Consider the following 23,861-nt stretch of genomic DNA (forward strand, 5'->3'; position numbering starts at 1 on the left):
CGCGGGAGTGGGAGCTTCTGACAGTTGTAAGTCACACTGTACAGTGAAAACCTGCTGCTGGGGCAGGATGAAGAGCTGCCATTTCTTATCTTACTCTCTGTCCCAAACATGCAGTGATGAGACGGAGAAATACAATACATGCATATGATGTGAATATTATATTTTACCACGTGTTTTAATTTTCTGTCACCAAATACTTGTGAAATGGCCATAGTCTGTACCAATGTGTGACCAATGAACATGCCGTAACCAGCTTCAACAACTCACCAAACTGGTTGGTCCTGCAGTGTCTAAGGGTCCGGACAGTGTCGGCGATCATGTGCTGAAAGGCAGGAGAGGAAGCACATCAGTGGAAGGCTCATTTCTGGTGTCGCTGAAGTAGCAGTGGGGCAGGGCTGAATGGTCTAATCCCACTGGATGTACACAGAAAAGCTGCATTTGGCGCTAGACATGGCTTTAATTGAGTATACTGAGTTTAGATTACAAAAGAATATCCAGACCTTGTGTGCAGAAATAGTGGCTCTCAACCCCAGTTGCACAGATTCTAACCAAGACTTGTAAAAACATACTGTAAAGAATACAGCACAAAACAACCTACTTAACACGAGAAAATACCTGTAAATACTATGACTGATAAGGAGTTAATATGCAAAATATATAAAGAGCTCATATAACTCAACATCAAGAAAACAGACAACCCAATTACAAAACGAGCAGACAACCTGAATAGACATTTTTCCAAGGATGACATACAGATGGCTGACAGCGTATGAAAAGATGTTCCAACACTGTTAATCATCGGCTGCTAAGTCGCTTCAGTCGTATCGTTAATCATCAGAGAAATGCAAATCAAAACCGCAAGGAGATACTACCTCACACCTGTCAGAATGGCTAACATAAAGACCACAAACGTTGCTGAGGACATGAAAAAAGGGAGCCCTTGCACACTGTCGGTGGGAATGTAAACTGGGGCAGCCGCTATGGAAAACAGTATGGAGGTTCCTCAAAAACCTAAAAACAGAACTATCATATCCAGCAATTTCACTCCTGGGTCTACATCTGAAGCAAATGAATACTAATTCAAAAGGACATATGCACCCCAACATTCACAGCAGCATTATTCACAGCTGCCAAGATAAGGAAGCGACCTAAGTGTCCATCAGCTGGTGAGTGGATAACGATGCCGTGACATATATACATACATACAATGGAATACGACTCAGACAGTAAAAAGAATGCAATTTTGCCATCTGCAACAATATGGATGGACTTGGAGGGAGAAAGACAAACACTGTATGATATCACTTATACGTGGAGTCTAAAAAATAAACTAGTGAATATAACAAAATAGAACAGATTCACAGAAAGAGAGTAAACTAGCAGTTGGTCACCAGTTGGAGGGGAAGGAGGGAGAGGCAAGATAGGGGAAGGGGATTAAGCAGTACACATTATTACACGTAAAATAAATAAACTACAAGGATATAGTACAACATAGAGAACGTGGCCAATATTTTATAACAACTATAAATGGGGTAGAACCTTTAAAAATTATGAATCACAAAGTTGTACACCTATAACTTATATACTACTGTATACTAACTATACCTCAAATAAAAAGAAAAAATACATATTTAAAAGATAATATATTAAAAAAGTGCAGCATGTCCAACCTCAACCTACCTGTCCACATTTGGAAGGTAGGTTTCACTTCAGAAGTTTCACCTCCTCCCCAGGAAGTCTTTCTGAGGTCTCCCTTCTGGACCCGGGAGGCTCCATTCTCCACCTCCCCACCGCTCTGGGTACAGTGGTTACTGGGCTTGTGGTGTTGTGATCAGGGTGGGACTTTCCTCCTCCTCTAGACCAGCTACCACAAGAGGGCCTTGCAGCCCCAGCACCTACCATACAGCACATACATAGCCTCACACACACCTGCTGAACGCATGCAGGGATTTTGTGGAATCAAAGACTCAAGAAACTCAAATGGTGATAGGAAAGGGGATGTTTATGAAAGACGAACATCTTCTAAAACATCAATATCTTTACAGAGACTGTTCCCTGCTTATTATTTACATTCCCTTTCCTAGTCTTCAGTTTTCTGCTTTAATTTCTAAAGTTCTCGAAAGTTCTTTTCATCTCCAGGAAAAGGTTTCTTACGCAGCTCCTTCCTGTTGACAAGACCCCTCGTCTCATACTCGTGTGCCTGCACTATCTTCCAGCTTGCTCTACCATAGTCATTTTTCCATGGCAAAGGAAAGACAGCATTTAGGACAAGACCAATCTCCTCTACACTTCCTCCTGTGCAGTTGGCAGAATAATCTCCAAACATCTGTCATCCTGTTCCCGCGCTCTGCAAGTCTACAGTGACTCCATACGCCGTTTCATACAAAATTCAAACATCACCCTATAATTCCAGAATCAACATTATTCATAATCTGGTCCTCCAAACCTTCCTAAATGGGTATCATCTTTTTCTTACTAATTGAAATATAGTGATTTACAGTATTATAATAGTTTCTGGTATACAACACAGTGATTCAAAATTTTTATAGATTATACTCCATCTAAAGTTATTATAAAATATTGGCTATTTTCATCTGTGTTGTACAATACATCTGTATATAGTATTTATTTTATACACAGCAGTTGGGACCTTGGGCCATCATTTTTCATGTCCTGCCCACACACACTGAACACAGGTAATCTATAGGCAGCAAACCCTCAACAAATTATGGCTAATGTAATAATGTTGACACTAAAACAATTACTTAAAATGCAGCAGACCTCCAGAAACATTATTTGAATATGACCTACTTCTTAGATTGTTCTCATGGGCTGCATTTCTATTGTATTTCTACTCAATAGTGAAAAAATTAAATGGGACAGTGATTACAGCAGCAGCCTGAGTTGCAACTGTAAAGGAAATGAGATCTGACTCATGTCTGTGAATGTATTGTTAAATTTCCTTCCCCCAATTTTCCCACTATTCCCAGGACCGCTCTCTCGCTGTTTTAAGGTATGGCGTCACCTCGATCTCTATCACGTGCCATGCACACAGCTGATGCAAGGCTGGTACTCAGGGCAGCACTGCAACCTGAGCCCAGATCTCATCTTCAGGTTTTCCAAAGTGGGAGGGAAGAGCTATGATGAAGGATGATGTCTTAACATTGAGGGATAAAGAGAAATATAGAAGAATGCATTTTTTTTCCTTTATTATTTAATGGTTTGAGGCTGATACGTTTGGAGCAGCTAAGGCAGCGAGGGGAACAATAGAAAACTTATTACATCCATTGAAGCACTTCTGAGCCTTCTCTGTTCTCTGACCTAATGTGTTGGCGGGATCAGCCTGATAAAGATAATACACTGAATTATCTGCTCGCTGGCTAATATATCCATCATAAGGAATTGGCTTCCCACAAGTTAATCCAGTTAGGATCTGCTGGTTCATTATTGTGAAAGATGATGCTATTTTAGCTTAAGTGAAACCCTGTCTTTTGCTAAGAAACACACTGGAACTACTGACTCTAGTAGGAAATTCAGTTTCACTCTCTGGCATCCCAGTATAACATAGGGCTTTAAACAATGTAAAATAGAGTTTTGTCCTTCCAGAAAAAAATTCTGACTTCACCCTGAATTCTCTGTGCAAGGAGGGGGGTCAGCATACTGCTTCTTAAGTGCCATCTGCTTTGAGGACCAGGAACTCAGTGACGCTACAAAATCTGCTCCCTTTAGAAATGACATGCTAGCTGAGTCCATAATGGGTGTGCTGTGTGCCAAGGGTCTGCCGCACAAATGGATAACTGCACTTATCTTCTAGCCAGCTTTTTAGTAAGAGTTCTCTTCAACAATTTAAAATTTAAAATGAAAGATTACCTGTTTATACCTCATTATTTCACTAGGCTTTATTAAAATATTAAGGGTACATACAGTATTGACCCTAAGAGAAGTCCTATGGCCAGTCTGAAGTCTTGTCTCTGTGAAAGCAAGGCCCTAGACTATGTTGGTTGGCATCAAAAGGCTTCTACTGGAAAAAGCCAGGGAAGACCAGAGACGCTGGTCAGAATGAAATAGAGAGGGTGCAGGAAGCCTTCCACTGCTCTTTCCAATCTGTGCATTTTTCAAATTGTTCCCTCACTTGGAGAGCTCCATCTGAGAGGAAATGACACAATGAACTTGAGTCACTGGTTCCCTTTGGGAAGAAGGTCAACCACCAGTCTACCTTTCACAAGAGACAAACTCAGCGTGTACCGAGCGCCTCCTGCTCTCCCGCGTTCCCATGGGTTCCTCAGGGTGAAGGGCACAAGACCCTCAGAGGGAACGCCTCTTGGTGTTTCACACCTTGCCCCTCCTCTTCACACACACTCACCCAAGCTTATCTCGCGTTCTTAAGCGGAGGCGTTGGCCAAGATTTGAAATAAATATTGACCAGCAGCTTCATATTCCTGTGGTCATTTCATTAATATCAAACACTGGAGACAACCCACCAACAGGCTAGTGTGTTGCTGCCTACAGTCTAAGGCCACAAACAGGCCCTGGGATCTTCAGAACATTACTGGGTGACACAGAACAAATCTCTAAAAAATAATATTTTTCATACAAGAATTATACTTTTAATACAAGAAGACTCAATACTTTAAATATCTATTTCAGGTGCGTTGATTTGACTGAAGTATGTAAAATAACTGAGCTCAATTCCAAAGCACATAGTGTCGGGAGAGACTTGAAAAGCTATGGACGTGTCCACTTAAACTCTAACTACCCAGAAAGCGATCATCCTCAAATTATTAAAACAGAGCTATGGCAAGATACCCTAAGATGTCAGTCTTCCAGATCAGAGCTGCTTGGGTGTTCAGGTTGTACAAGAGCTGCCTGCACTGACACCGTGCCATCTCCTCCCGTGTGAGTGAGTTAACCTCACAGTTAGAGCTGGGCACCTAGGAGGCAAAGGTCAGAGGCTAAACCGTGTTTGGACTCATCAGCTGGTACTGTTCTTTGGTTATGGTCTATAGGCCCCCAACTCACTCAACCTTCTCTCAAATGCCTGACCTGGTCTCACAGGGAACCAGGGGCCCATTCCTGAGAGTCCACACGAATCCATTACCATTACTAAAAAGGTCACTCAAAGGTCAGGGTCTATGGACAGGGGTCACTGATATCATCTTTAATCATGCATGGCAGGCTCATCTCTGACACGAAAGTTCATCTGTCAAACAAATCCATTCTTGTAGTCAACAGGGTCTCCTTGGAGCAGTTTCACAGTTTCACAGTTGCTCAGCCCTTACAGGCAACTCCGCCTCTGCCCTCAGCTGGTGAGAAAGGCTAGGAGGAGCCTGCTGCATGACAGAGCACCCAGGAACGTCCAGGAAGAAGCATTTCAGGAATGTGTAAGAAGGGGCTCGCTGGGGGGCCCCTTCTCACGGGCTCACTTTCTCACTTTGCACGAGGTGGTCTCACATAGCGGCAGAACCTGCCCACAGGCTGATAAATGGGTGGTCCTTCCTCTCCCAGGCAGACCCAATAAATTCCACCTTCGAAGGACATACCTCCCCAGGAGGAGGAGCAGTGCTTGCCAAGACACAGGGAGACACCTTTAAAGCCACAAGGCTCAACTTTACAAGTGTGAATTCCTGCTGACAGGAACCTTACCACTTTAGTTCCAGTTCAGATACATACACTCAACCACTGATGTTAATCTAATGAAGTTCCATTTTCAAAAATAAAAAGCAGATGTTCATACTTGGCTCTCAAAACCTTGGCAGCACACTTCACTTCTTTTTAATTGGGATGCATTTTATTGACAGTACATAACATGCAGCAAATAAATCACCACCAGTCCAATAGAGAATGTCGTCTCCCAGAGCAAGGAAAGTACGCATTTCCCTTACAGTGGGTAAAAAGAGAAACAGTGAAATTTTACATACCAGTTTTTCAAAGTTGACAAGATTATCCAGAAATGTTTTATTTCCCTCATGAATGAACGTTACATCTGAAAATTAAAAACAAGAAGATGCATGTACCATTAGGAACAGGTCGTGAGTCAGGACTGGAGAGGTATAGATGCAGGGCAGCTTATTAATTTTTCTTAAACATTACGGATTATTTCCCGCATTAGACCAGGCAACTTGGAGCTGACTCTGTACAGGATGCAATGTGAGAGGGCATAATTTATGTGTGTAGAGAAAACATTCTAGCATTCACACAAGTGTGTATCTTGCTGTTATACTCTAGGCTTTGACTTCAACCCGCTTAACATAAGCTAACACTATTCTACAACTTAACTGGTCCATTATGTTTTTAGGCCAGAACAGTGAACAGAAAAGAACTGAATACCCAGCAACAAAAATTATTTTAATATTTATGTATTTGCTTTTTAACAATCCCTGGTAAAGTGAATGGGGTCTGCGTTACTTCAAACATCAAGATTTAGATGTGGATGTTCAAACTTAGATTTCTGGTTCTAAAAGCCAGGGCTGGTGTGGTTATCCCAAGTGAGTGAGGAAAGGGACAGGTTAGAAATGGCAAGGTTTCTGGGTCTATTCAACCACTGGAAAGCCAGTGTCACTGATGAGAACAATGTAAGGAAGGGAAGAGAAGGTGCATTGTCAGAGCAAGGGAGTGTGACATTTGACTTGCGCCTCGCTGCATTTGAAGTGACAGGAGACATTCAAATAAAAACCTCCCTCTGGTTGCAAAACTTACAGGAATGCTTCTTCAAAAGATGGGGACTAGCAACAATGACAGGAGCTAAAGCTCCAAAAGAGGGGTGACTTATAAAAATTCAAACCAGAGGGTGAGTGACTGAACCATAGGGAATCCTCACAGACAAGAATCAAAGTAAGAAATATACTACAATTTAAAGAATGTGCAAATAATCATGTTATATCACAGACATGCAGGGCAAACCAAATGAAAACCATTTTCAAAAATCTTCTTAAAATAACATGATATAAAAGACAGAAGTGAAGAGATTGAATTCCTCTAAATAGAAAGGGAAAGTATTTGCATTTAGTCAAGACTTTGATTCTGCTGGTCCATATGGAGGGCTTCCCTGGTGGCTCAGAGGGTAAAGCGTCTGCCTGCAATGCAGGAGACCTGGGTTCAATCCCTGGGTCAGGAAGATCCCCTGGAGAAGGAAATGGCAACACACTCCAGTACTCTTGCCTAGAATATCCCATGGACAGAGAAGCCTGGTAGACAGACGAAGCCTGGTAGACTACAATCCATGGGATCGCAGACTCACTGAGCGACTTCACTTCACTATGGGGTAATTACAAGGCAGGTGCTTGGGAAACTGGCCTGAAACACACTTAGCTGCTGAGCTTTAAACTGGCCACCAGAGGGCAAGACCAATCACACAATACACTGATACAACCCTCTTCTCAAGGCATCCTTTAAACACAGCTTCCACCCCACCGGACTGCAAGGTTTTCCTAAGGTTTTTTCTTTCCTTTTTTAAACTGATGTTTGAGCAAGAAAACAATTCACCATTACACAGTCATCTGACGAGCTCTCTGGTTATTTTATTATCTTTCACTGTTTTGCTTTCAGAATAGAATCGCAAGCTTCATGTCTCTGACACAATATTTAGAGAAAGAGCAGCCAACACAGCTAACTTGTATTCTTTCTGTACAGCAAGCAAAGCACTGTGTGCACACTGTTTACCTTAAACTCCACCTAGGAGCCTGGTATCTCCTCACTCCTGGAGAATTCAGGTTACAAATGCCCTGTCCGAGTTCTTGGACCACTTCCCCGGTGTTCCAAGGCTTGTCATTCCCACCCTATGTTCCCAAGATGAGGATCATAATACAGCTTATATTTATCATCAGTGTCAGACATGGCACTAACTCATTTAATACTCACAAAAGAGTATAAGGTAAAGTTAAGCAGGAAAGAATGTGAAGAAACAACAGTCCAAAGGCGGATGGAGCACAGCCGGCTCACGACCACAGCTCTGCGTCTCGGAGCCAGGACGTGAGCCCGGGCGGCCCGCTTCCTCTCACCACGGTGCCTCTCTGGTACTCGGAAGGACTTAGACATTTCTTATCATCTATTCCAGTCAATTTGCTGAATTCACTGGATGTGGGGGCCTCTGCAAATTTTACTGTTTCCTTTGTCGCTCATTCTGTCTCTTCCCTCTCCTCTGCCTGGGCGGTCTTGCTTATCCCCAGCTCGCAAGGACTTGTCGAGGTCAGCACACGAGGAAGGAGTCTCTCCTGAGGGTGGGGGCTGGCAGGCTGATGCTGGCATGAGGATGAGGCAGGAAAGTATGTCTGGCCAGGTAGGGGGAGAAGAGGGGCTGCTGCCCAGGAGAAAGGGGTCAAAATGGCTGCAGGTTTTGATGCAGGTGCCTGACAAGTGTGTGATTAGGAAGTTTGAGTTCAATAGGTGGTTGAACTCAAAAACTGGAGTCTCACAACCTGAGTCATGGGTGGGCTGTGAAGCCACTGAGGGTCCCCACCAAGTGCAGTGCCTGAAATGAGTACCTGCCAGACCCCTTTATCTGGAAACACCCAGACATGTTCCTAACATTTTATATAACAGGACTGGGGATGAACTAACTCCATTTGAAGAGATGGCAGGTGAAAAAGAAGGAAAAACATGGAAGCACCTCAATCTTCCTTTTATTTACACAACTCCACAAATCTGCAATAACAATCTGCCCTTGAAGATACAGATACAACCTCAGTTTAACTTCAGACACCGGTTGACTATTCACTCTACTGGAAGGATTACCATCTCCCCAAACACCATGACATAGATTACTCAACTGCTTTTGACCTTTAGCTCAGCTGGAACCTTTCTTCAACACTTACTCAGGGTTTCCTGGTCACTACTTTCTGAACTGGACTCCACAGTAGGGGGAAAGTAAATCAGAAGTGAGAAATTCACAGGCAAATAGAAAAGCTGATAGCTGGAAGCATTTTTAGGTTATGTGCTTACTTTGATAACCTGCATGTCATTAGGAACTGACTAACTCAAAAAATGAAATATGGGAGCCCAAATCCTTCCTAATACCCAAGAAGTTTAATCTGGTCTCTTTCTCTAAACAAAAGCAATCCAAAGCAAGAGGCACAAGAGAAGAGGGCTGGGAAATTTTCATGAAAAAGTTGCTTGTTCTAAAGTAGGTTACTGCAAATTTTAAAATAATTTTGCAGTTACTAAAGCTAAGAATTAATGTTGTATATGTTTTCCAAAATGTCTTACCACAGATGTGATACATACATATTTAAAAGTGTCATCCTATTTTTCCTTTTGAAATTATTTCAGACAAAAATAGTAACTTTAAATGCAATAGAGTGCCAATATTATTTATTTTTATAATGACAAAAATAAAGACAAAGGAAAAACAAGTGAGCTTGTTTTTAAAATTCAAGAGCTTTCAGTGAGAAAAAAAAAGGAGGGGGCAAAAGTTTAATTTGCTAGAATGAATGAGACAATGTATTTTCAGTAGAAAAAAGAGAAGTTTGTTTTGCTGCCAACAAAGAGCTCTAGATAAACTCAGTAGAGCAGAAAATTGCATCCAAGCTAAGACATAAGTATGAGGCACCTGACTGCATTAAATATTTTTGGGGAAAACCCACTACTATATAGCAGAAGGCTCAGCTCACATCTAAATTAAAGGGACAATGCTGACCATTTTCTAATCACCTTAAAAACATCTATTGTTTCAAAATTTTGTCTTTCTAAAATCAATTCCTTTCCCAGATCTGTGTTCCTTTCCTATTTTTCCTATTTGTGTCTACATGATTCTAAGTTTTACTTTCCACATGCCACCACTCCCACTCTCCAGCTGGTGTTTTATTTTAAATAAAAATCACAAGCCCGAATAAACTTATCTTAGAAATAAAAATGAAGAATCAAATGAACTTTTTAAAGTTGTTTTTCTGGCTTTACAATCTTTCCTTGTTTCATCCATTTACAGTTCTCAGAATGCTTTGAGCTCGAGTGAAGCAGTCCATGTGCTTCATTGTCCTAACTGTCCTAATACATTACCGTTTCACAGAAATTCTTGCTTTATACTAGATGAAGACTAGATAAACAGCTGCAAGAATGTACAGCAACTCAAAAGCTCTCCAAGCTCTGGCTGTTCTCAGGAGAAGCCGAAAAGGTTTATTTTCGGCTTTACTGCCAGTGGGTCTGGCGATGAGAGGCAGCAGAGGACATGGCCCGGCCAACCAGTTCCCGGGTACTTCATTTTCCAGGCAATTCCACCACACTTATGAGTGTAGGCGCTAGGGCCTGACCCCGCAGAAGGTATAAGCCTCTGAAGGGTGCAAGCAATATAAAAGAGTACTCCTATAAAAATTCCTTGAAAAGAATCAAAACAAGACCAAGAGAAATGACCAAATCCCTTGTCCTGGAAAGCACAGGGGTGGGATGTACACTGAATGTCAGAAGCATGGGCCTGATGAAAACAAACTTCCCTTTCACTAATCCCCTTGGTTTGAAAGAGACCATCAAGATCTCATTAATAAGTTTAACTAACATGTTTCATGATGACTGATCTGCTGCTCTACAGAAGAGAAGTTAGTTGACTAACTTGCAGCTATCACATACTATCCCAACTGGATTCACTCCTGGAAAGAAGAAAGTACATTCTCTACCAAAACTTTTCACACATGACACTGCTTGTGTTGACCGAAGGTTTTTCTCACACAGCAGCAGGCCATGGGCTGAATCTCTGAAATTTAGGTTGCAAACAAAGAACATAACTGATCACCACTTGGATTCTTCATGCCAGCCTTATTCTTGGCTGAGTTAAGTGGACTGTAGACTCAAATAAGACAAGGCTTAGCAGCAGAATAAAGCAAAAACACAAACAGTTCCAGTGCCAAGTTTTGTGAGTCAAGTGAAAATACTTTGATGTCTGCTTAAGAACAATTAAGCATTTCAGGTGTTTCAGAAAGAAGCAAACATGTGAAAAACAGTCACAAGCCAACAGTTAGGTTGGAATGACAAAAATAAAGAAACTGAGATTCCTTTCCTCGCCCTCCGTAGTCAGAGTGATAAATTTCTGGAAGATGGAATTACATAGCATAAAAGACAGATAATTGTTACCTTTAAGCAATAACGGCATGAAGGGGATTTTGGGTGGCTTCATTTTCTTGAATGCGTCTCGGTAGGCTTTGTGATTCAGGGATGGATCCTGCCGAACCAAGCAGATTACAAAGAGAAAGAAAAATCAATGTGCTATAGAAACAATTCTAAATCTATTTTCGCTGTTACAATTTGAACATGATTTAGACATAGAGTGGTTCTTCCTAAGAACACAGTAGATAAAGGTTTCCTAGGAGAATAAACTCACTAAATTAGGGCAGGAAATCTAGGCAATGAATGAAAGTCAAGTTACTGGTTGACGATAATGGGAAATGACTGCCAAAGAGAGACACCTTTTGATTGCCCTATTATTTTCCCTCCAATAGGTTCCTTAAGTACAGTTTCCTCTCCATAATTTCTATCATGAGGTAAACCCAAAGTCTTTTGTTAGGCACACCTCAAAGAAAAACTGCCCTCATAATGCACAGATAATGCAGAGAAAACAAAAGAACATTTTTATTGTGTTCTGAAAAGAAACTGCACATTTTGTTATCTCAAAGATACAAGGAATGATAAAAAGGAGAAATGGTAAAAAGAAAAAAAGAATAATGCATAAGAATTGCATAGTAAATTTAAACTAGCTAATTTCATAGGTTTTGAAATGGACTGTACTGAAAAATGTGCCTTCTGAATATCACACCAAAAAGACCATTCTCGCTACCTTTTTCCATGGAGAGGAAGAAGCAGTAACCATTACCCTCCTTCACTCCATTAAGAAGCAAAGCTACCTGTTCATATACAGGTGCACTAGTCTAAGCTACCTGACATGGCAGAGTGGAGATATTGACCACTGAAATCTAAGAAGAAATCTGAGGCTAACTATCAGTTTGAAGAGTAAGTCCACTATGCTCAACTACTTACTGTTAAACTTTCAAGTTCAGAGAAAAGTTTCTTAAACTTCCCAGGGATTTTCTAAAAACAAACAAACAGAAAAAGAAAAGGTCAAAAGAAGTCAGTTATTTTGAGAGGAATGTTCATTAAGTTGCACTATATACTTCACATTTCTGAACATAAATCCCTCTATCAACTGGTTCTACCTTGATTGCTTCTCATTACGCAATTTTCATCATTCCTTAATGTGATGTTCCTTGGGAATGTTGCTAAAGACAGTTTAAAATGAATAGCAGCCACAGGATTTAGGAATCCAACTTAAGACAGTCCACACACTGGTGATCTTTTCATGAAAGCTTGGATTTCAGTTCTGTATCCTACCCTTGACAAACGCTCTCACCTTCTTAAATGGTCTTGTTGAGTAGGAAGTAATAATGTTGACTGATATTTTTTGTATAAATGATATAATGATGTTTCACAGCAGAGGTTTAAATAGTGAAAGGCCATGAAAACCCTCATTGATGAAGCCTGTACTTTAGTGGGTAGAATCACCAAACTGGAAAGATCACCCATGCAAACAGTGGCCTGAAGACTGACAGGGGATGGAAACATACACTGTCCTCCCAAATAAGAATTTGGGCCTAAGGAAGAAGGGCCTGGGATTTCCCAGCCTGCCCTTACTCTGGTGAAGTAGGAAAGCCAGACGTCTCGGTAATCAGTCAGAGTTTGAATTCTGACTCTGCCCTCTTTCTAGCTGTGTGACTGCAGCCAGTCTCCACGTTCTCTGATTGAAATGGAGACTACTCACAGGAAACGTACAGTCGACAGTTGGTGCTCGGCAAATTCCAGCAAGTAACACTTACGAGTGTTCTACAAAATGTGTGGGATTTTCTGTTTCCAAAACAAATCAAAACAATGAGGTAAACCCTTACAATAACTACACTTTTAAATATCAATTTGATAATTCTGAATATGGACTCAACAACACAGGTTATTCAACCTGTTTGGAAACTACTGTTACACACACCAACACATACGTATTAATAAATGGATGATAAATGCGAAACGATAAAATGCAGACACCTGCAACTATTCTTCTGAGCTGCATACCTGAGTATTTTGGATATCCCACAAAAATGTCTCAGTTGCGCGTCAAACTCAACGCATCTAGGGCCAAACTGATCTACTCAAGGGGTCAGCCATGGGCCAAATCTGACCCCATGCTTTTGTAAATAAAGTTTTATTGGAGCATGGCCATGCTCATCATTTACAGACTAAACAGGGCTTGCACTTCAATAGGAGACTTGAGTCATGCCAATGGAAACCACATGCCAAAAAAAAAATTCACCATCTGGCCCTTTACCCCAAATGATTGCTGACCTCTCTTCTAGTTCCTGAAACCAACTTTTCCTCTATTGCCTACTTAGGCCAGTGTGATCATTTTCCAGGCCTAGAAACACTGAAGTCATCAGCTCAAGTGGGCGTCTCTCTCTGAGAACCCAATGGCCTTGATCATACAACAGTGACAGGCAGAACCAGGATTTGGGAGACCTGGAACATATAACATTTTGTGGGCCCTCTTTTTTAATAAAAAAAAGAATATAAAACTACTTTTGTAAATTTTGCAAAGATATCTGCCATCCACGTGAACATACTGCCAGGAATATTGCAAATGAGAGGCCTGGTAGCTTAAATTCATAAGCATCTCAGCAAATCTGCCTCTGGACAAACGGAGCTTTTGAAAGGACCAACATGAAACTGTAACCATGCCATCACGGAGAAAAACAGAAAACTAATTCAAGTTAGGAGGCATTTTTCAATTTTTGTTTCTTTCATATATATTATAGAACCATTTTGAAGACCACTTGATCAAAATATTTCCTAATACCTTTTAAATATAGCAGTGTGTACATGCCTATCTCAAACTCCCAAACTATCCCCCACAACCAACCATAAGCTAAAATGGATAACCAATAATGTATAGCACATAGAACTCTGCTCAGTTGCGGCAGCCTGGATGGGAGGGGAGTTTGGGGGAGAATGGATACATGGATATGTATAACTGAGTCCCTTCACTGCTCACCTGAAACTATCACAGCATTGTTAATCAGCTGTACCCCAATACAATATAAAAAGTTTAAGGAGAAAAACAGTTCCTAAGGACTTGAGACACTAATTTATAACATTTGTTTCTAGTGGTACTTCTCTCATTTAAACCATTTAAATCAATTTACTTTAAATAAGGACTTTTCAGTGGAACATTTCCCATTCAGTGTTATTTGTCCTCTCCCACCCACTCCATCCCTGCCATGGACCCCCAAGGCTCACCTCCCAGGTCTGAGATAGCCGGCTCACAGAAGCAGTGTTGAGACCCATCACGATAGCAAAGAAGGAGTTCAGATTTCTCTGGGCTTTGCAGCTATGGATTAAAGAAAGCAGGAGGCACTGTTAGGCAACATCCTTTTGCCAGATGAGCACAAAAGATAAAGCTGCCAAGACTCTCCTAGGCCACAGGGTTCAGCCTCTAGGGAGGGGCTGAACTCTGCTCCATGACCCATGTGCCCCTGGGAGAGGAGTGGTACCTGCTGCACAAAAACAAATTCAAATACTTCCGCTCATCATTGCCTTTAGGAAAAGACCTGTGCTTTTTAAAAAACTTAATTAATTTAATTGGAGGGTAATTACAACATTGCAATGGCCTCTGCCATACATCAACATGAATGGGCCACAGGCACACATGTGTCCCCTCCCTCCTGAATCCCCCGCACCCCGCCACGTCCCTCCTCACCCTACCCCTCAAGGCTGTCGCAGAGCACTGGCTTTGGGTGCCCTGCACCACACACCAGACTCCTACTGGCTGTCTATTCTATACGGTAAAGTATATGTTTCAGTGCTAATCTCTCAAATCATCTCACCCTCTCCTTCTTCCACTGTGTCCAAAAGTCTGTTCTTTATGTCTGTGTCTCCTTTGATGCTCTGCACGTAGGAGCATCAGTACTATCTTTCTAGATTTCATATACATGCATTAATGTACAATATGTCTTTCTCTTTCTGACTTACTTCACTCTGTATAATAGGCTCCAGGTTCATCCATCTCAGCAGAACTGACGCAAATGTGGTCCTTTGCATAGCTGCATAATATCCCACTGTATATATGTACCACAACTTCCTTTTCCATTCGTCTGCTGATGGACACCTAGGTTGCTTCCATGTCCTAGATACTGTAACTAGTGCTGCAATAAACATCAGGGTACATGTATCTTTTTCAATTCTGGTTTCCTCAGGGTATATGTCCAGTAGTGGGATTGCTGGATCATTTAGGGCTGCCCTCATAGCTCAGCCAGTGAAGAGTCTGCCTGCAGTGCAGGAAATGCGGGTTTGATTCCTGGGTTGGGAAGATCCCCTGGAGAAGGAAATGACAACCCATTCCCGTATTCTTGCCTGGAGAATCCCATGGACAGAGGAGCCTGGTGGGCTACAGTTTATGGGGTGGCAAGAGTCGGACATGAATGAGTGACTAAGCATGCATGGTAGTTTTATTCTTAGTTTTTTAGGGAATCTCCATACTGTTATCCATAGTGGTTGTATCAGTTTACATTCCCACCAATAGTGTAAGAGGGTTAGCCAAAGCAATCTTGAGAAAGAAGAATGGAACTGGAGAAATCAACCTTCCTGATTTCAGACTATACTATACAGCTACAGTCATCAAGAAGTATGGTACTGGCACAAAACCAAATCTAGACCAATGGAACAAGATGTAAAGCCCAGAGATAAATCCACACACCTATAGGAACTTTATCTTTGACAAAGGGGAAAAAATATATATAATGGCAAAAAGACAGTGTCTTCAACAAGTGGTGCTGGGAAAACTGGTCAACTATGTGTAAAAGAATGAAATCAGAACACTACTAATGCCATATGCAAAAATAAACTGAAAGTGGATTAAAGACTTAAAATACCAGAGCAGAAACTAAAAAACTCCGAGAGGAAAACATAGGCAAAACACTCTCTGACATAAATCATAGGAAGATCCTCTATGACTCACCTCCTAGAGAAATGGAAATAAATACAAAAATAAACAAATGGGCCCTAATTAAACTTCAAAGCTTTAGTACAATGAAGAAAACTGTAAGGTGAAAAAACAACCTTCTGAATGGGAGAAAATAACAGCAACAAGGCAACTGACAAGGAATTAATTTCCAAAATATACAAGCAGCTCAATACCAGAAAACCAAACCACCCAATCAAAAAGTGGACATAAGACCTAAACAGACACATCTTTCTCCAAAGATGTGTGCTCTTGGTACCCTCTGGACACTTCAAGATTCCTTCTTTTAAAAAATCTGTTTTGGATGCATTTACAATTTCAACTGAAAGCTCTGACGTTCCTGTTTCTTTACAGATCCCAGACTCATTATAATAGCTCCTGGGTCTTGTCTCTTTAATCTGTATGTTGCCTTTCTTTTTTTGACAAGTCCTCTTATCTCATAGGTCTAAGCTCCCCTCCTATTACATTTAGACATTATTTCCTTTTCTCTCAACAAAATAGCTACTATATTATGCATATACTTATATATTTAAAGTATGGCATATATTATGTGGACACTGTCCCATATTTCTAATTTGAGGAAAAAAGGAATATAATGCAAAACAAGACCATGTCAAGCTCCAGTAACTCTGGAAAGTTATCTGCTCTGTAGAATGTCAATCTTGCCCTTCAACTTAGTTGGTCGAAACTCCACTAATTTTCAAAGCCAGCTGAGGGGGTTTGATCCAGCAGAGGGAGGATGGGCTTCCAGGTCAGCCATCCCAAACACTCCTTAGTCTGGGATGAATTAGAAAACAGCTTCTCTGAGGCAAGTTTTTAAAATTAAAAAATTATCCTAATAGGAAAGAAATATGAAAGTTCTTAGCAGCAATAAAAAGTACCTAATGTGATTTGACTAAGCTGTCCTCAGGAGTCATTTCTTCCATGACATCTCCACCAATGGCTCAGATGGAATTTGGGAACAGTGTATATACATCTCTGTATCCTGCTTTTTCAGGTATACACTCTTATATATTATGGGTTCTTGACTGTTATCATTAACGGCTATAGAACCCTTCATCAAAAACATATTTAAATAAATTTAAAAATGTATTCTCTTATTGTTGATGTTTAAATTATTTTCAATTCAACACAATTCAATACAGAACGCTACAATAAATATCTTTTGCATATAAAACTTTTTACTGTCTGATTTTTAAAATTAAGTTATACTTCAAGTCATTACATGATTGATCAAAGCAATCATGACTTTAAGATTCTTGAACATATTAATAACTTCTGTTTCCCAAAACTATACCAATTTCCAGTCGCACAGGTGTGTGTACGGGAGCAGGGTTCCTGAGTTCAGGACCAGGAAATGATTCTGGGCTCTGAAGTGGTAATATACAGAGCTGGCTGTGCCCTGACTGGTCCCGCCTAAACCCGTCTGCTCCTGGAGCCAGTTCTGTGCACTGGACACTGCCCAGGACAGCTGCGCCTGGGCAGCAAGGCAGTGGGGGTCGCCCACGGGGAGCATTTCGGAAGTTTCAGTCTCCTTGATAGGGGAACCTGGGAAGGCACCGTAGCCTATACACCTGCTGTCCAAAGCAACCGGATGAACACAGCCCTGCAAGCCCCTCACTGCTGGGTCTGCAGGGGGCACGGTCTGTCCCTTTCACAGTCTTTCTGTCCAACTTTGGACTCTGCCTATGGTTTCCTGATAGGCACGAGGACTTGATATTCAGTCTAACTGGCCCTTCATCTGGTTTCTGCCAATGTTCTCCCAGGTGGAGCCTGCTTGGTATTATCCATGAATAAACAAACAGGACACTTTCCTGGCCTATGGTTGAAAAGTCCACCTGTTTCTAAGAGATAAAGGAGCCTAAAGGTATCAATACTGCAATTCTGCCTTTCTTCTGCCCTTTGTTCCCTCATTCCACCCTCCTGTCTCATCTCACCCTGGCAAGCTCAGGCCAGCCAGGGCAGACTCGAGTCAGCTCCATCTCTTCATGTGATGATGCTGGGTGCCTCTGCTGAGGGCCCTGTGGTGAGAACAGCCCCATCCCTGTGCCAGAAGCATCTCAGCTGGATACTCTCCCTTTCTCCCCCTCCTCCCACCATAGTGCATGATGGGAGCCCCACTGGCTCTGTCATTTTCAACTAGACATTTTTATACTCTGTCCAACACTCAAATGCACAGTATACAGCAAAACTTTCAGATAGCATTTGTTGGAATTGAAAAGAAGACCCTGGGGGCAAATCATTTTATTATTATTCACTATAAACAGTATACTATCTGCTTTTATATTAAAAAATCATTTAGCTACAAAAAAATCTTTAGATGTAATTCTCATCTTTTTATCTTCTATCTCCCCATAAACAATTTTCCTGGTTCAGATTTTTCAGTCATACTTAAAATTTTAAAAATCCACAAACAATAAATATCTGAATGTAAAAAGAAAAAAAAATGAATATACGGATGACTTACTTCTCTATAAGACAAATTGATACGGCACAAATATCGGTCACCATTCCCATCTGGAGTCCTCTTTAGCCAAGGTTCATTCATTCCAAGGTAAGAACAGACTGACACTAAAACATTTCAGTTTAGCAAACATTCCTTTGTCTGAAGAAATAAAATCCACTCAATCCACAGAGGTGGGGGATGGGATTGGTAAGAAGGAAGGAAACATGAATATGCGAATAGGATGCCTTAGGCAGGGAAGGCACTGCATGAGCATGAAAATTAACTGTTTTCCTGGGGCTATCTGTACCAGTGTGATTATGAAGAATTTAACTTTATGTTTCTGTTGGAATTCTGTTCTATGGGCCAGGAATAGAGGCCAGCACAGCAAATCATTCAAGAGCATAGGGCCATATGGAGAAGATGTGAACACACATACTTCATTTCCCTGAGGACAGCTATGATCTTACACTGGGAACTAAGCTATGTGGTGTCATTTTACTCCTTGGGATATTAGTGTCCCATTTCACCAAGTAGTTGGCTTTTATAAGAACGTTCTGGACCACAAAGAGCCTCATCTTTAGGAAGTTCATAGGTATTATAGAAAATGTACTGACTGAATTAAAAAAAAAAAAAAAAAGAGCATTCATTCATAAAAGTAGTCTAAGATTCAGGTATATAAAGAATCCTGGTGCCTTTCAATTCAGTCCAAACTCTTCAACCTGAAATCCAATATCTTTTACAGTTTGGCCCCATCTTCCCTTTAAGCTTGGTCTCCCACAGCTTCCTCATAAATACCTTCCACTCAGGCCAAACTGGATGAGGTTCCTTTTCCAGACCACATGCTTTCTGCCTCCCATCAACTTCTCTGCTTCGCTCTTGTGAGTTTGAACTCCATGGAGAGTGTACTCCTGAATTTTTACCTAGAATTCAAAATGCTACTTTCTTCCCAATGTTTTTCTAATCCTCCTTTCCCATTCCCTTGGCATAGAAGCTTCCCGTCCTCTAAAGACCCTGAAAGAACTTCATCTCATGGTAGGGAACCCTTGGGTTCTATTTTGCAATGAGCCATTGGAGTTATAGAAAGTATTCCCCTGCCCAGCAGATCGCAAAGTTCTCAAAGGCAGGTATTGGGTGTAGCTGCATTCTGATTCCCCCATAATACCCTACACAGACGTGCAAACATAATGAGTGATCAATACAGATTTCCTAAATATATTACACTGACATGTACCCAAAAACTGTTTGATATAAAAACTACTTTGAAAAACAAAGGAGGAAAAAAAAATGGAAAGACTGGAAGGTAGGAGGAACTGGGAAAGATCTGGACTCCTGTTGCCTGTTTGTGTTGGAAAGACCACCCAAGCATGGTCTCAGGACATTAATCTGGTATTTTAACAGAAGCTCCCAGGAAGTTACTAAAATGTCATCCAACCAACTACTGAGTCACTGCTATTTACCAACTTCAGTACCAGGTACCCCAGGTCCAATGTTTGAGTAGAAATGGTCCCTGTCCTCTGGAAGCTAACACAGCCCAGCGAAGGAATTCTATATACAAAAGTATATAAGTAATCCAATGAAAGTTCATACTCTGGGCATGAGGGAGCCAGGAGCAGAACCTTGAAACGCATCTGACTTTCAACAGTTCTCGCCCCCTCTCATCTTCTCCCCCCATGTGCCTAACCTACTGTAACTCACCTGGCCACCGTGTAATTTAGCTGCACAATGGGGCACGTGTGCGCTGCCTGCTTTTTCCTTTGGCACAGAGAGCTATGGTCTGGTATTGTGACATTTACTTTAAGATATAAGTATTTCAAAGGTGAAGACAGAAATATTCAGAACAGACCTTTCCAATCATTTGGTCACTTAACTCACTATTACCCTTTTGTATCCCATCTCTTCACATCCCATCCCATCCCATTATGGGGAAAAAACAGATTTCCATTAAAGGAGAGGAACAGAACTGCGTTTTTTACCACTAGACACTCACTGAGCGGCAATTTTGATGAATTTTTTCACCAGCTGCACTCGCTTGCCCAGTGGGCTGCAGAGCAGAATCTCCGTGGCCACCCAGAGCTGGACCTCATTGCATCTCTGGAGCAGCAGGCTCAGGTTCGCCGTGTGCTCCCCGCTTCCCTGTCTGCTGAACGTGAAGTAGATCAGCTCTTGCTGAAAGACAATGTATTCATGCCAGCATTTACTGTTACAGCACAGGGTCAAGTTGATACAAAATACAATCCATTTTTTAAAATTCATTTTTAATTGGAGGATAATTGCTTTACGATGTTGTATTGTGTTTCTGCCATACAACAGTGTGAATTAGCCGTAAGTATACATATGTCCCCACCCTCTTGAACCTCCCTCCCATCCCCCAACCCTATCCCACCCCTCTAGGTGGTCACAGAGCACTGAGCTGAGCTTCCTGTGTTATGCAGCAACTGCCCATTGGCTATTTTACACGTGGTATGTATATGTTTCAGTGCTACTCTCTCAACTCCCACCACCCCTCCTTCCCTCACTGTGTCTGCAAGTGTGTGAGTGTCTCTATTCCTGCACTGCAAGTAGGTTTTTAAGAACTATTTCAGATAGCCACTGTCATAATATGTTAGATATAACAAATAACAATATATTAAATTCAAGACAATTCATGTTGACTTTCAGAAATGCCTCATGAAATGATGTTCACATAAAAGACTTACATAAATCTACGTTTTTAGAATGCAAAGATGATGCTTTTCATGAAAACCTAAGACACTCTTACATCAGAGGCTGAATCAAATCCGAACTTCCCAAACTTGTTCTATAGGCAACTTCAAGCACAAATGACATCATTTGTTCAGATGTATATTAGACCCTCACAGGTAGATTCTCTAGACAAGGGTTTTCACATTTCAGTGTCAATCTGAATCACCTGGAGGTCTGTTAAAGCACAGACTGCTGTGCCCCACCCCCCTAAATTTTCTGAGTCAACAGGTCTGTGATCTGGCCAAAAATCTGCATTTCTACTAAATTCCTGGGTATACTGATGATGCTGGTCTGGGTACCCACTCTTTGAGAACCACTGAAATAAGACACTGTCAAATCATAGAAAGAGAGTAAGATTAGAATAAGGTACAAAACTGACAGTAACTAGTGACTAGACTGATCATATGTAGGCAATGGAAGAGATTTGTTTCTAATCAGAAAGCTCTGTGTGTGTGTGTGTGTGTGTGTGTTTTACACAAGAAATTCACATCCTCTCACTGCATAAGCACACAAGCAGGGACACATCCCACTCTACCAACACTTCCAAAGTCACAAGTCATTTAGCTTGAATGAGTTCACTACTTGCTCAAATTTAGATTGTTATATTGGAATGTTTTCCATGAGAAAATATGGGGACGTTTAAAAGATGCTCCAAAATGAAAGAGAACCTTGGGGGTCCCTTAATCAGTCACGAGTTCCTTCTTCAGCAGGAAAGGCCTTTTTGTAATGAAACATTTCACTACCCGGCAAAGCAAATCCAACACAGTCTACCTCATTTTTCATCTACTGAGTCCTGTGAGCCTTTCCACTGGCTACATTTATTCATCAATTGTCAGTAGCATTCTGCCCCTCATCTCCTGTTTTATAAACGCTTAAGCTGTCCTCAAGGGAGAGGTTGATGGACATAAAAATTTGAAATATATCTCAAAATGTCCGAGAGAGTGCTTGAAGTCCTGCAGCATAGTCTAAATGTATAGAATGTTCTTAGGAAAGTGTGTGTGTGCATGTAGGACACATATAAATGTGATTTTTATATAAGTACTGTAAAACCACGGAAAAATTAAAATGTCAGTATCAAAGGTATCAAACATAAAACACCTCTTCAACCCCATGCAACCTTCATATACATATATATACACACACACATATATATATGAATACATGTTTTCAAACATTAAAAATATAGCATATTTATATATTACACAAATATCCGACTGTATTAGGTGCAAATAAAGCACGATCATGTATTCTAATTTTCCTAGGTTTGGATCAGTCTTTCAATATATTTAAAGTCCCCAAGTATCTTTGTGGGCCATGGTATCCCAAAGCATAACTATATCAACCAGAAAATGGATTGCCTTAAAACCTAATCACACATGAATATTCTTCAAGAAGAATTCCTAGTTAAGGTGGCAGTAGCATTTACTTGGTCGTTTCCCCCTTACTTACCTCGTGAATTGAACTGAAAAGGCTCCAATCAAAATTCATTAATTCCAGAGCAAGATCCCAAGTGTTCATTCCCAAAATCCTGATCGACCTTTGCTGTGATTCCTCATTTTCTGCAAACGGATTCTAAAGTGACAGACAGAAGCAAAAGAATCCTCAGTAAATTCCCAGATGGTTGGCACTGAATTGGCTGGCCACAGAAAGGCACTAGAAGCCCGCGTGAGAAAAATAATCTTGTCTGAGTGCACTTAATAGTTTCCCTGATCTGTTCACCTTCGGTGAGTTACAGCCAATTCAGGAAACAGCCTCAGAAGCTGCAGAATGTGATCAATGATACTTCACTGAGCTGTCCCTCCCTCCCCACAGGCAAACATGCACACACACACACACACACACACACACGCACGCACGCACACACACACACACACACACACACACACTCATGCACAAATCTGATTATAAAACACTGCCCCAGCAGACAGTATAATGAAAGCAAAAGCCCTGAAGTCACTTTGGTTTCTGGTAAGAATTAATGTGCCAGCAGGGTTAGGAGAAAAACAAACAAAAGAAATGTCACAGTGCACTTCAATAAAGACAGACATGGCTTTTACAGGAAATATGTTTAACAAGTCTCATCCCAGACATGCATTTACAAATTTTACTAAAATGCCCGTGGAAAGCAAAAAAAAAAAAAATTTAAACAGGAAATAAAAAATAAAAGCTAATTCATTTATACCCCATGGTGTATGATTATTTTAAATTATCAATTGCTTTCCCTAGACAAATGGGTATGAAGAGTTTGGTAATAAAAGTATTTCTTTAAAATCTGACATAAAATTATTAAATGCCACCACAATTTTAAATCTGCCATCACTGTTAAATTATTAAAAATTTGGCATCTTTTCAAAACACCTGATATTTTTAAATTAAGGTAATAAATTCTCTTATTTGACTTGAACAGTTAATGACGTTAAAACAGTTAATGTCTTGGGAAAAAAAAAAAGAAGAGGACTTTTCAAAAATAAATGCCATAGAAGAGTAAAAGGAATATTTCAGAATCCAAATATTAGTCTTTATTTTTTGAACTGCAAAATAAATTATTAGCATTTTTGAATTTTTATATTTATGAAAAGGTTTCCTAATTGAAAACATGACAAAAGACCTCCATGAGCTATTCCACAGACTAGAATTCCCTTCAGAGTGGGTCTAGGCACAAACTGGCCCTGTACCTCCGGCATGGGCACAGGGTGGAGC

At 40.9% G+C, this 23,861-nt stretch overlaps 1 protein-coding gene across 11 annotated transcripts in view; it reads right to left on the minus strand.

The window, feature by feature from the left end:
• The window catches only part of RAPGEF5 (Rap guanine nucleotide exchange factor (GEF) 5), a 360,172-nt gene that overhangs the window by 7,062 nt on the left and 329,249 nt on the right, over positions 1–23,861 (minus strand). For all 11 annotated transcript variants that reach the window (XM_010839032.1, XM_010839028.1, XM_010839031.1 and 8 more), the window contains 7 exons: positions 22,611–22,733; positions 20,407–20,585; positions 14,254–14,344; positions 11,956–12,006; positions 11,056–11,143; positions 5,919–5,983; positions 268–322 (listed from right to left, as the gene is read on the minus strand). In XM_010839032.1, the coding sequence (XP_010837334.1) occupies positions 268–322; positions 5,919–5,983; positions 11,056–11,143; positions 11,956–12,006; positions 14,254–14,344; positions 20,407–20,585; positions 22,611–22,733 (652 nt within the window). The remainder of the gene's footprint in view (positions 1–267; positions 323–5,918; positions 5,984–11,055; positions 11,144–11,955; positions 12,007–14,253; positions 14,345–20,406; positions 20,586–22,610; positions 22,734–23,861) is intronic.

The sequence above is a fragment of the Bison bison genome, unplaced genomic scaffold (assembly GCF_000754665.1).
Source record: "Bison bison bison isolate TAMUID 2011002044 unplaced genomic scaffold, Bison_UMD1.0 scf7180017864109, whole genome shotgun sequence".
Taxonomy (NCBI): Eukaryota; Metazoa; Chordata; class Mammalia; order Artiodactyla; family Bovidae; genus Bison; species Bison bison.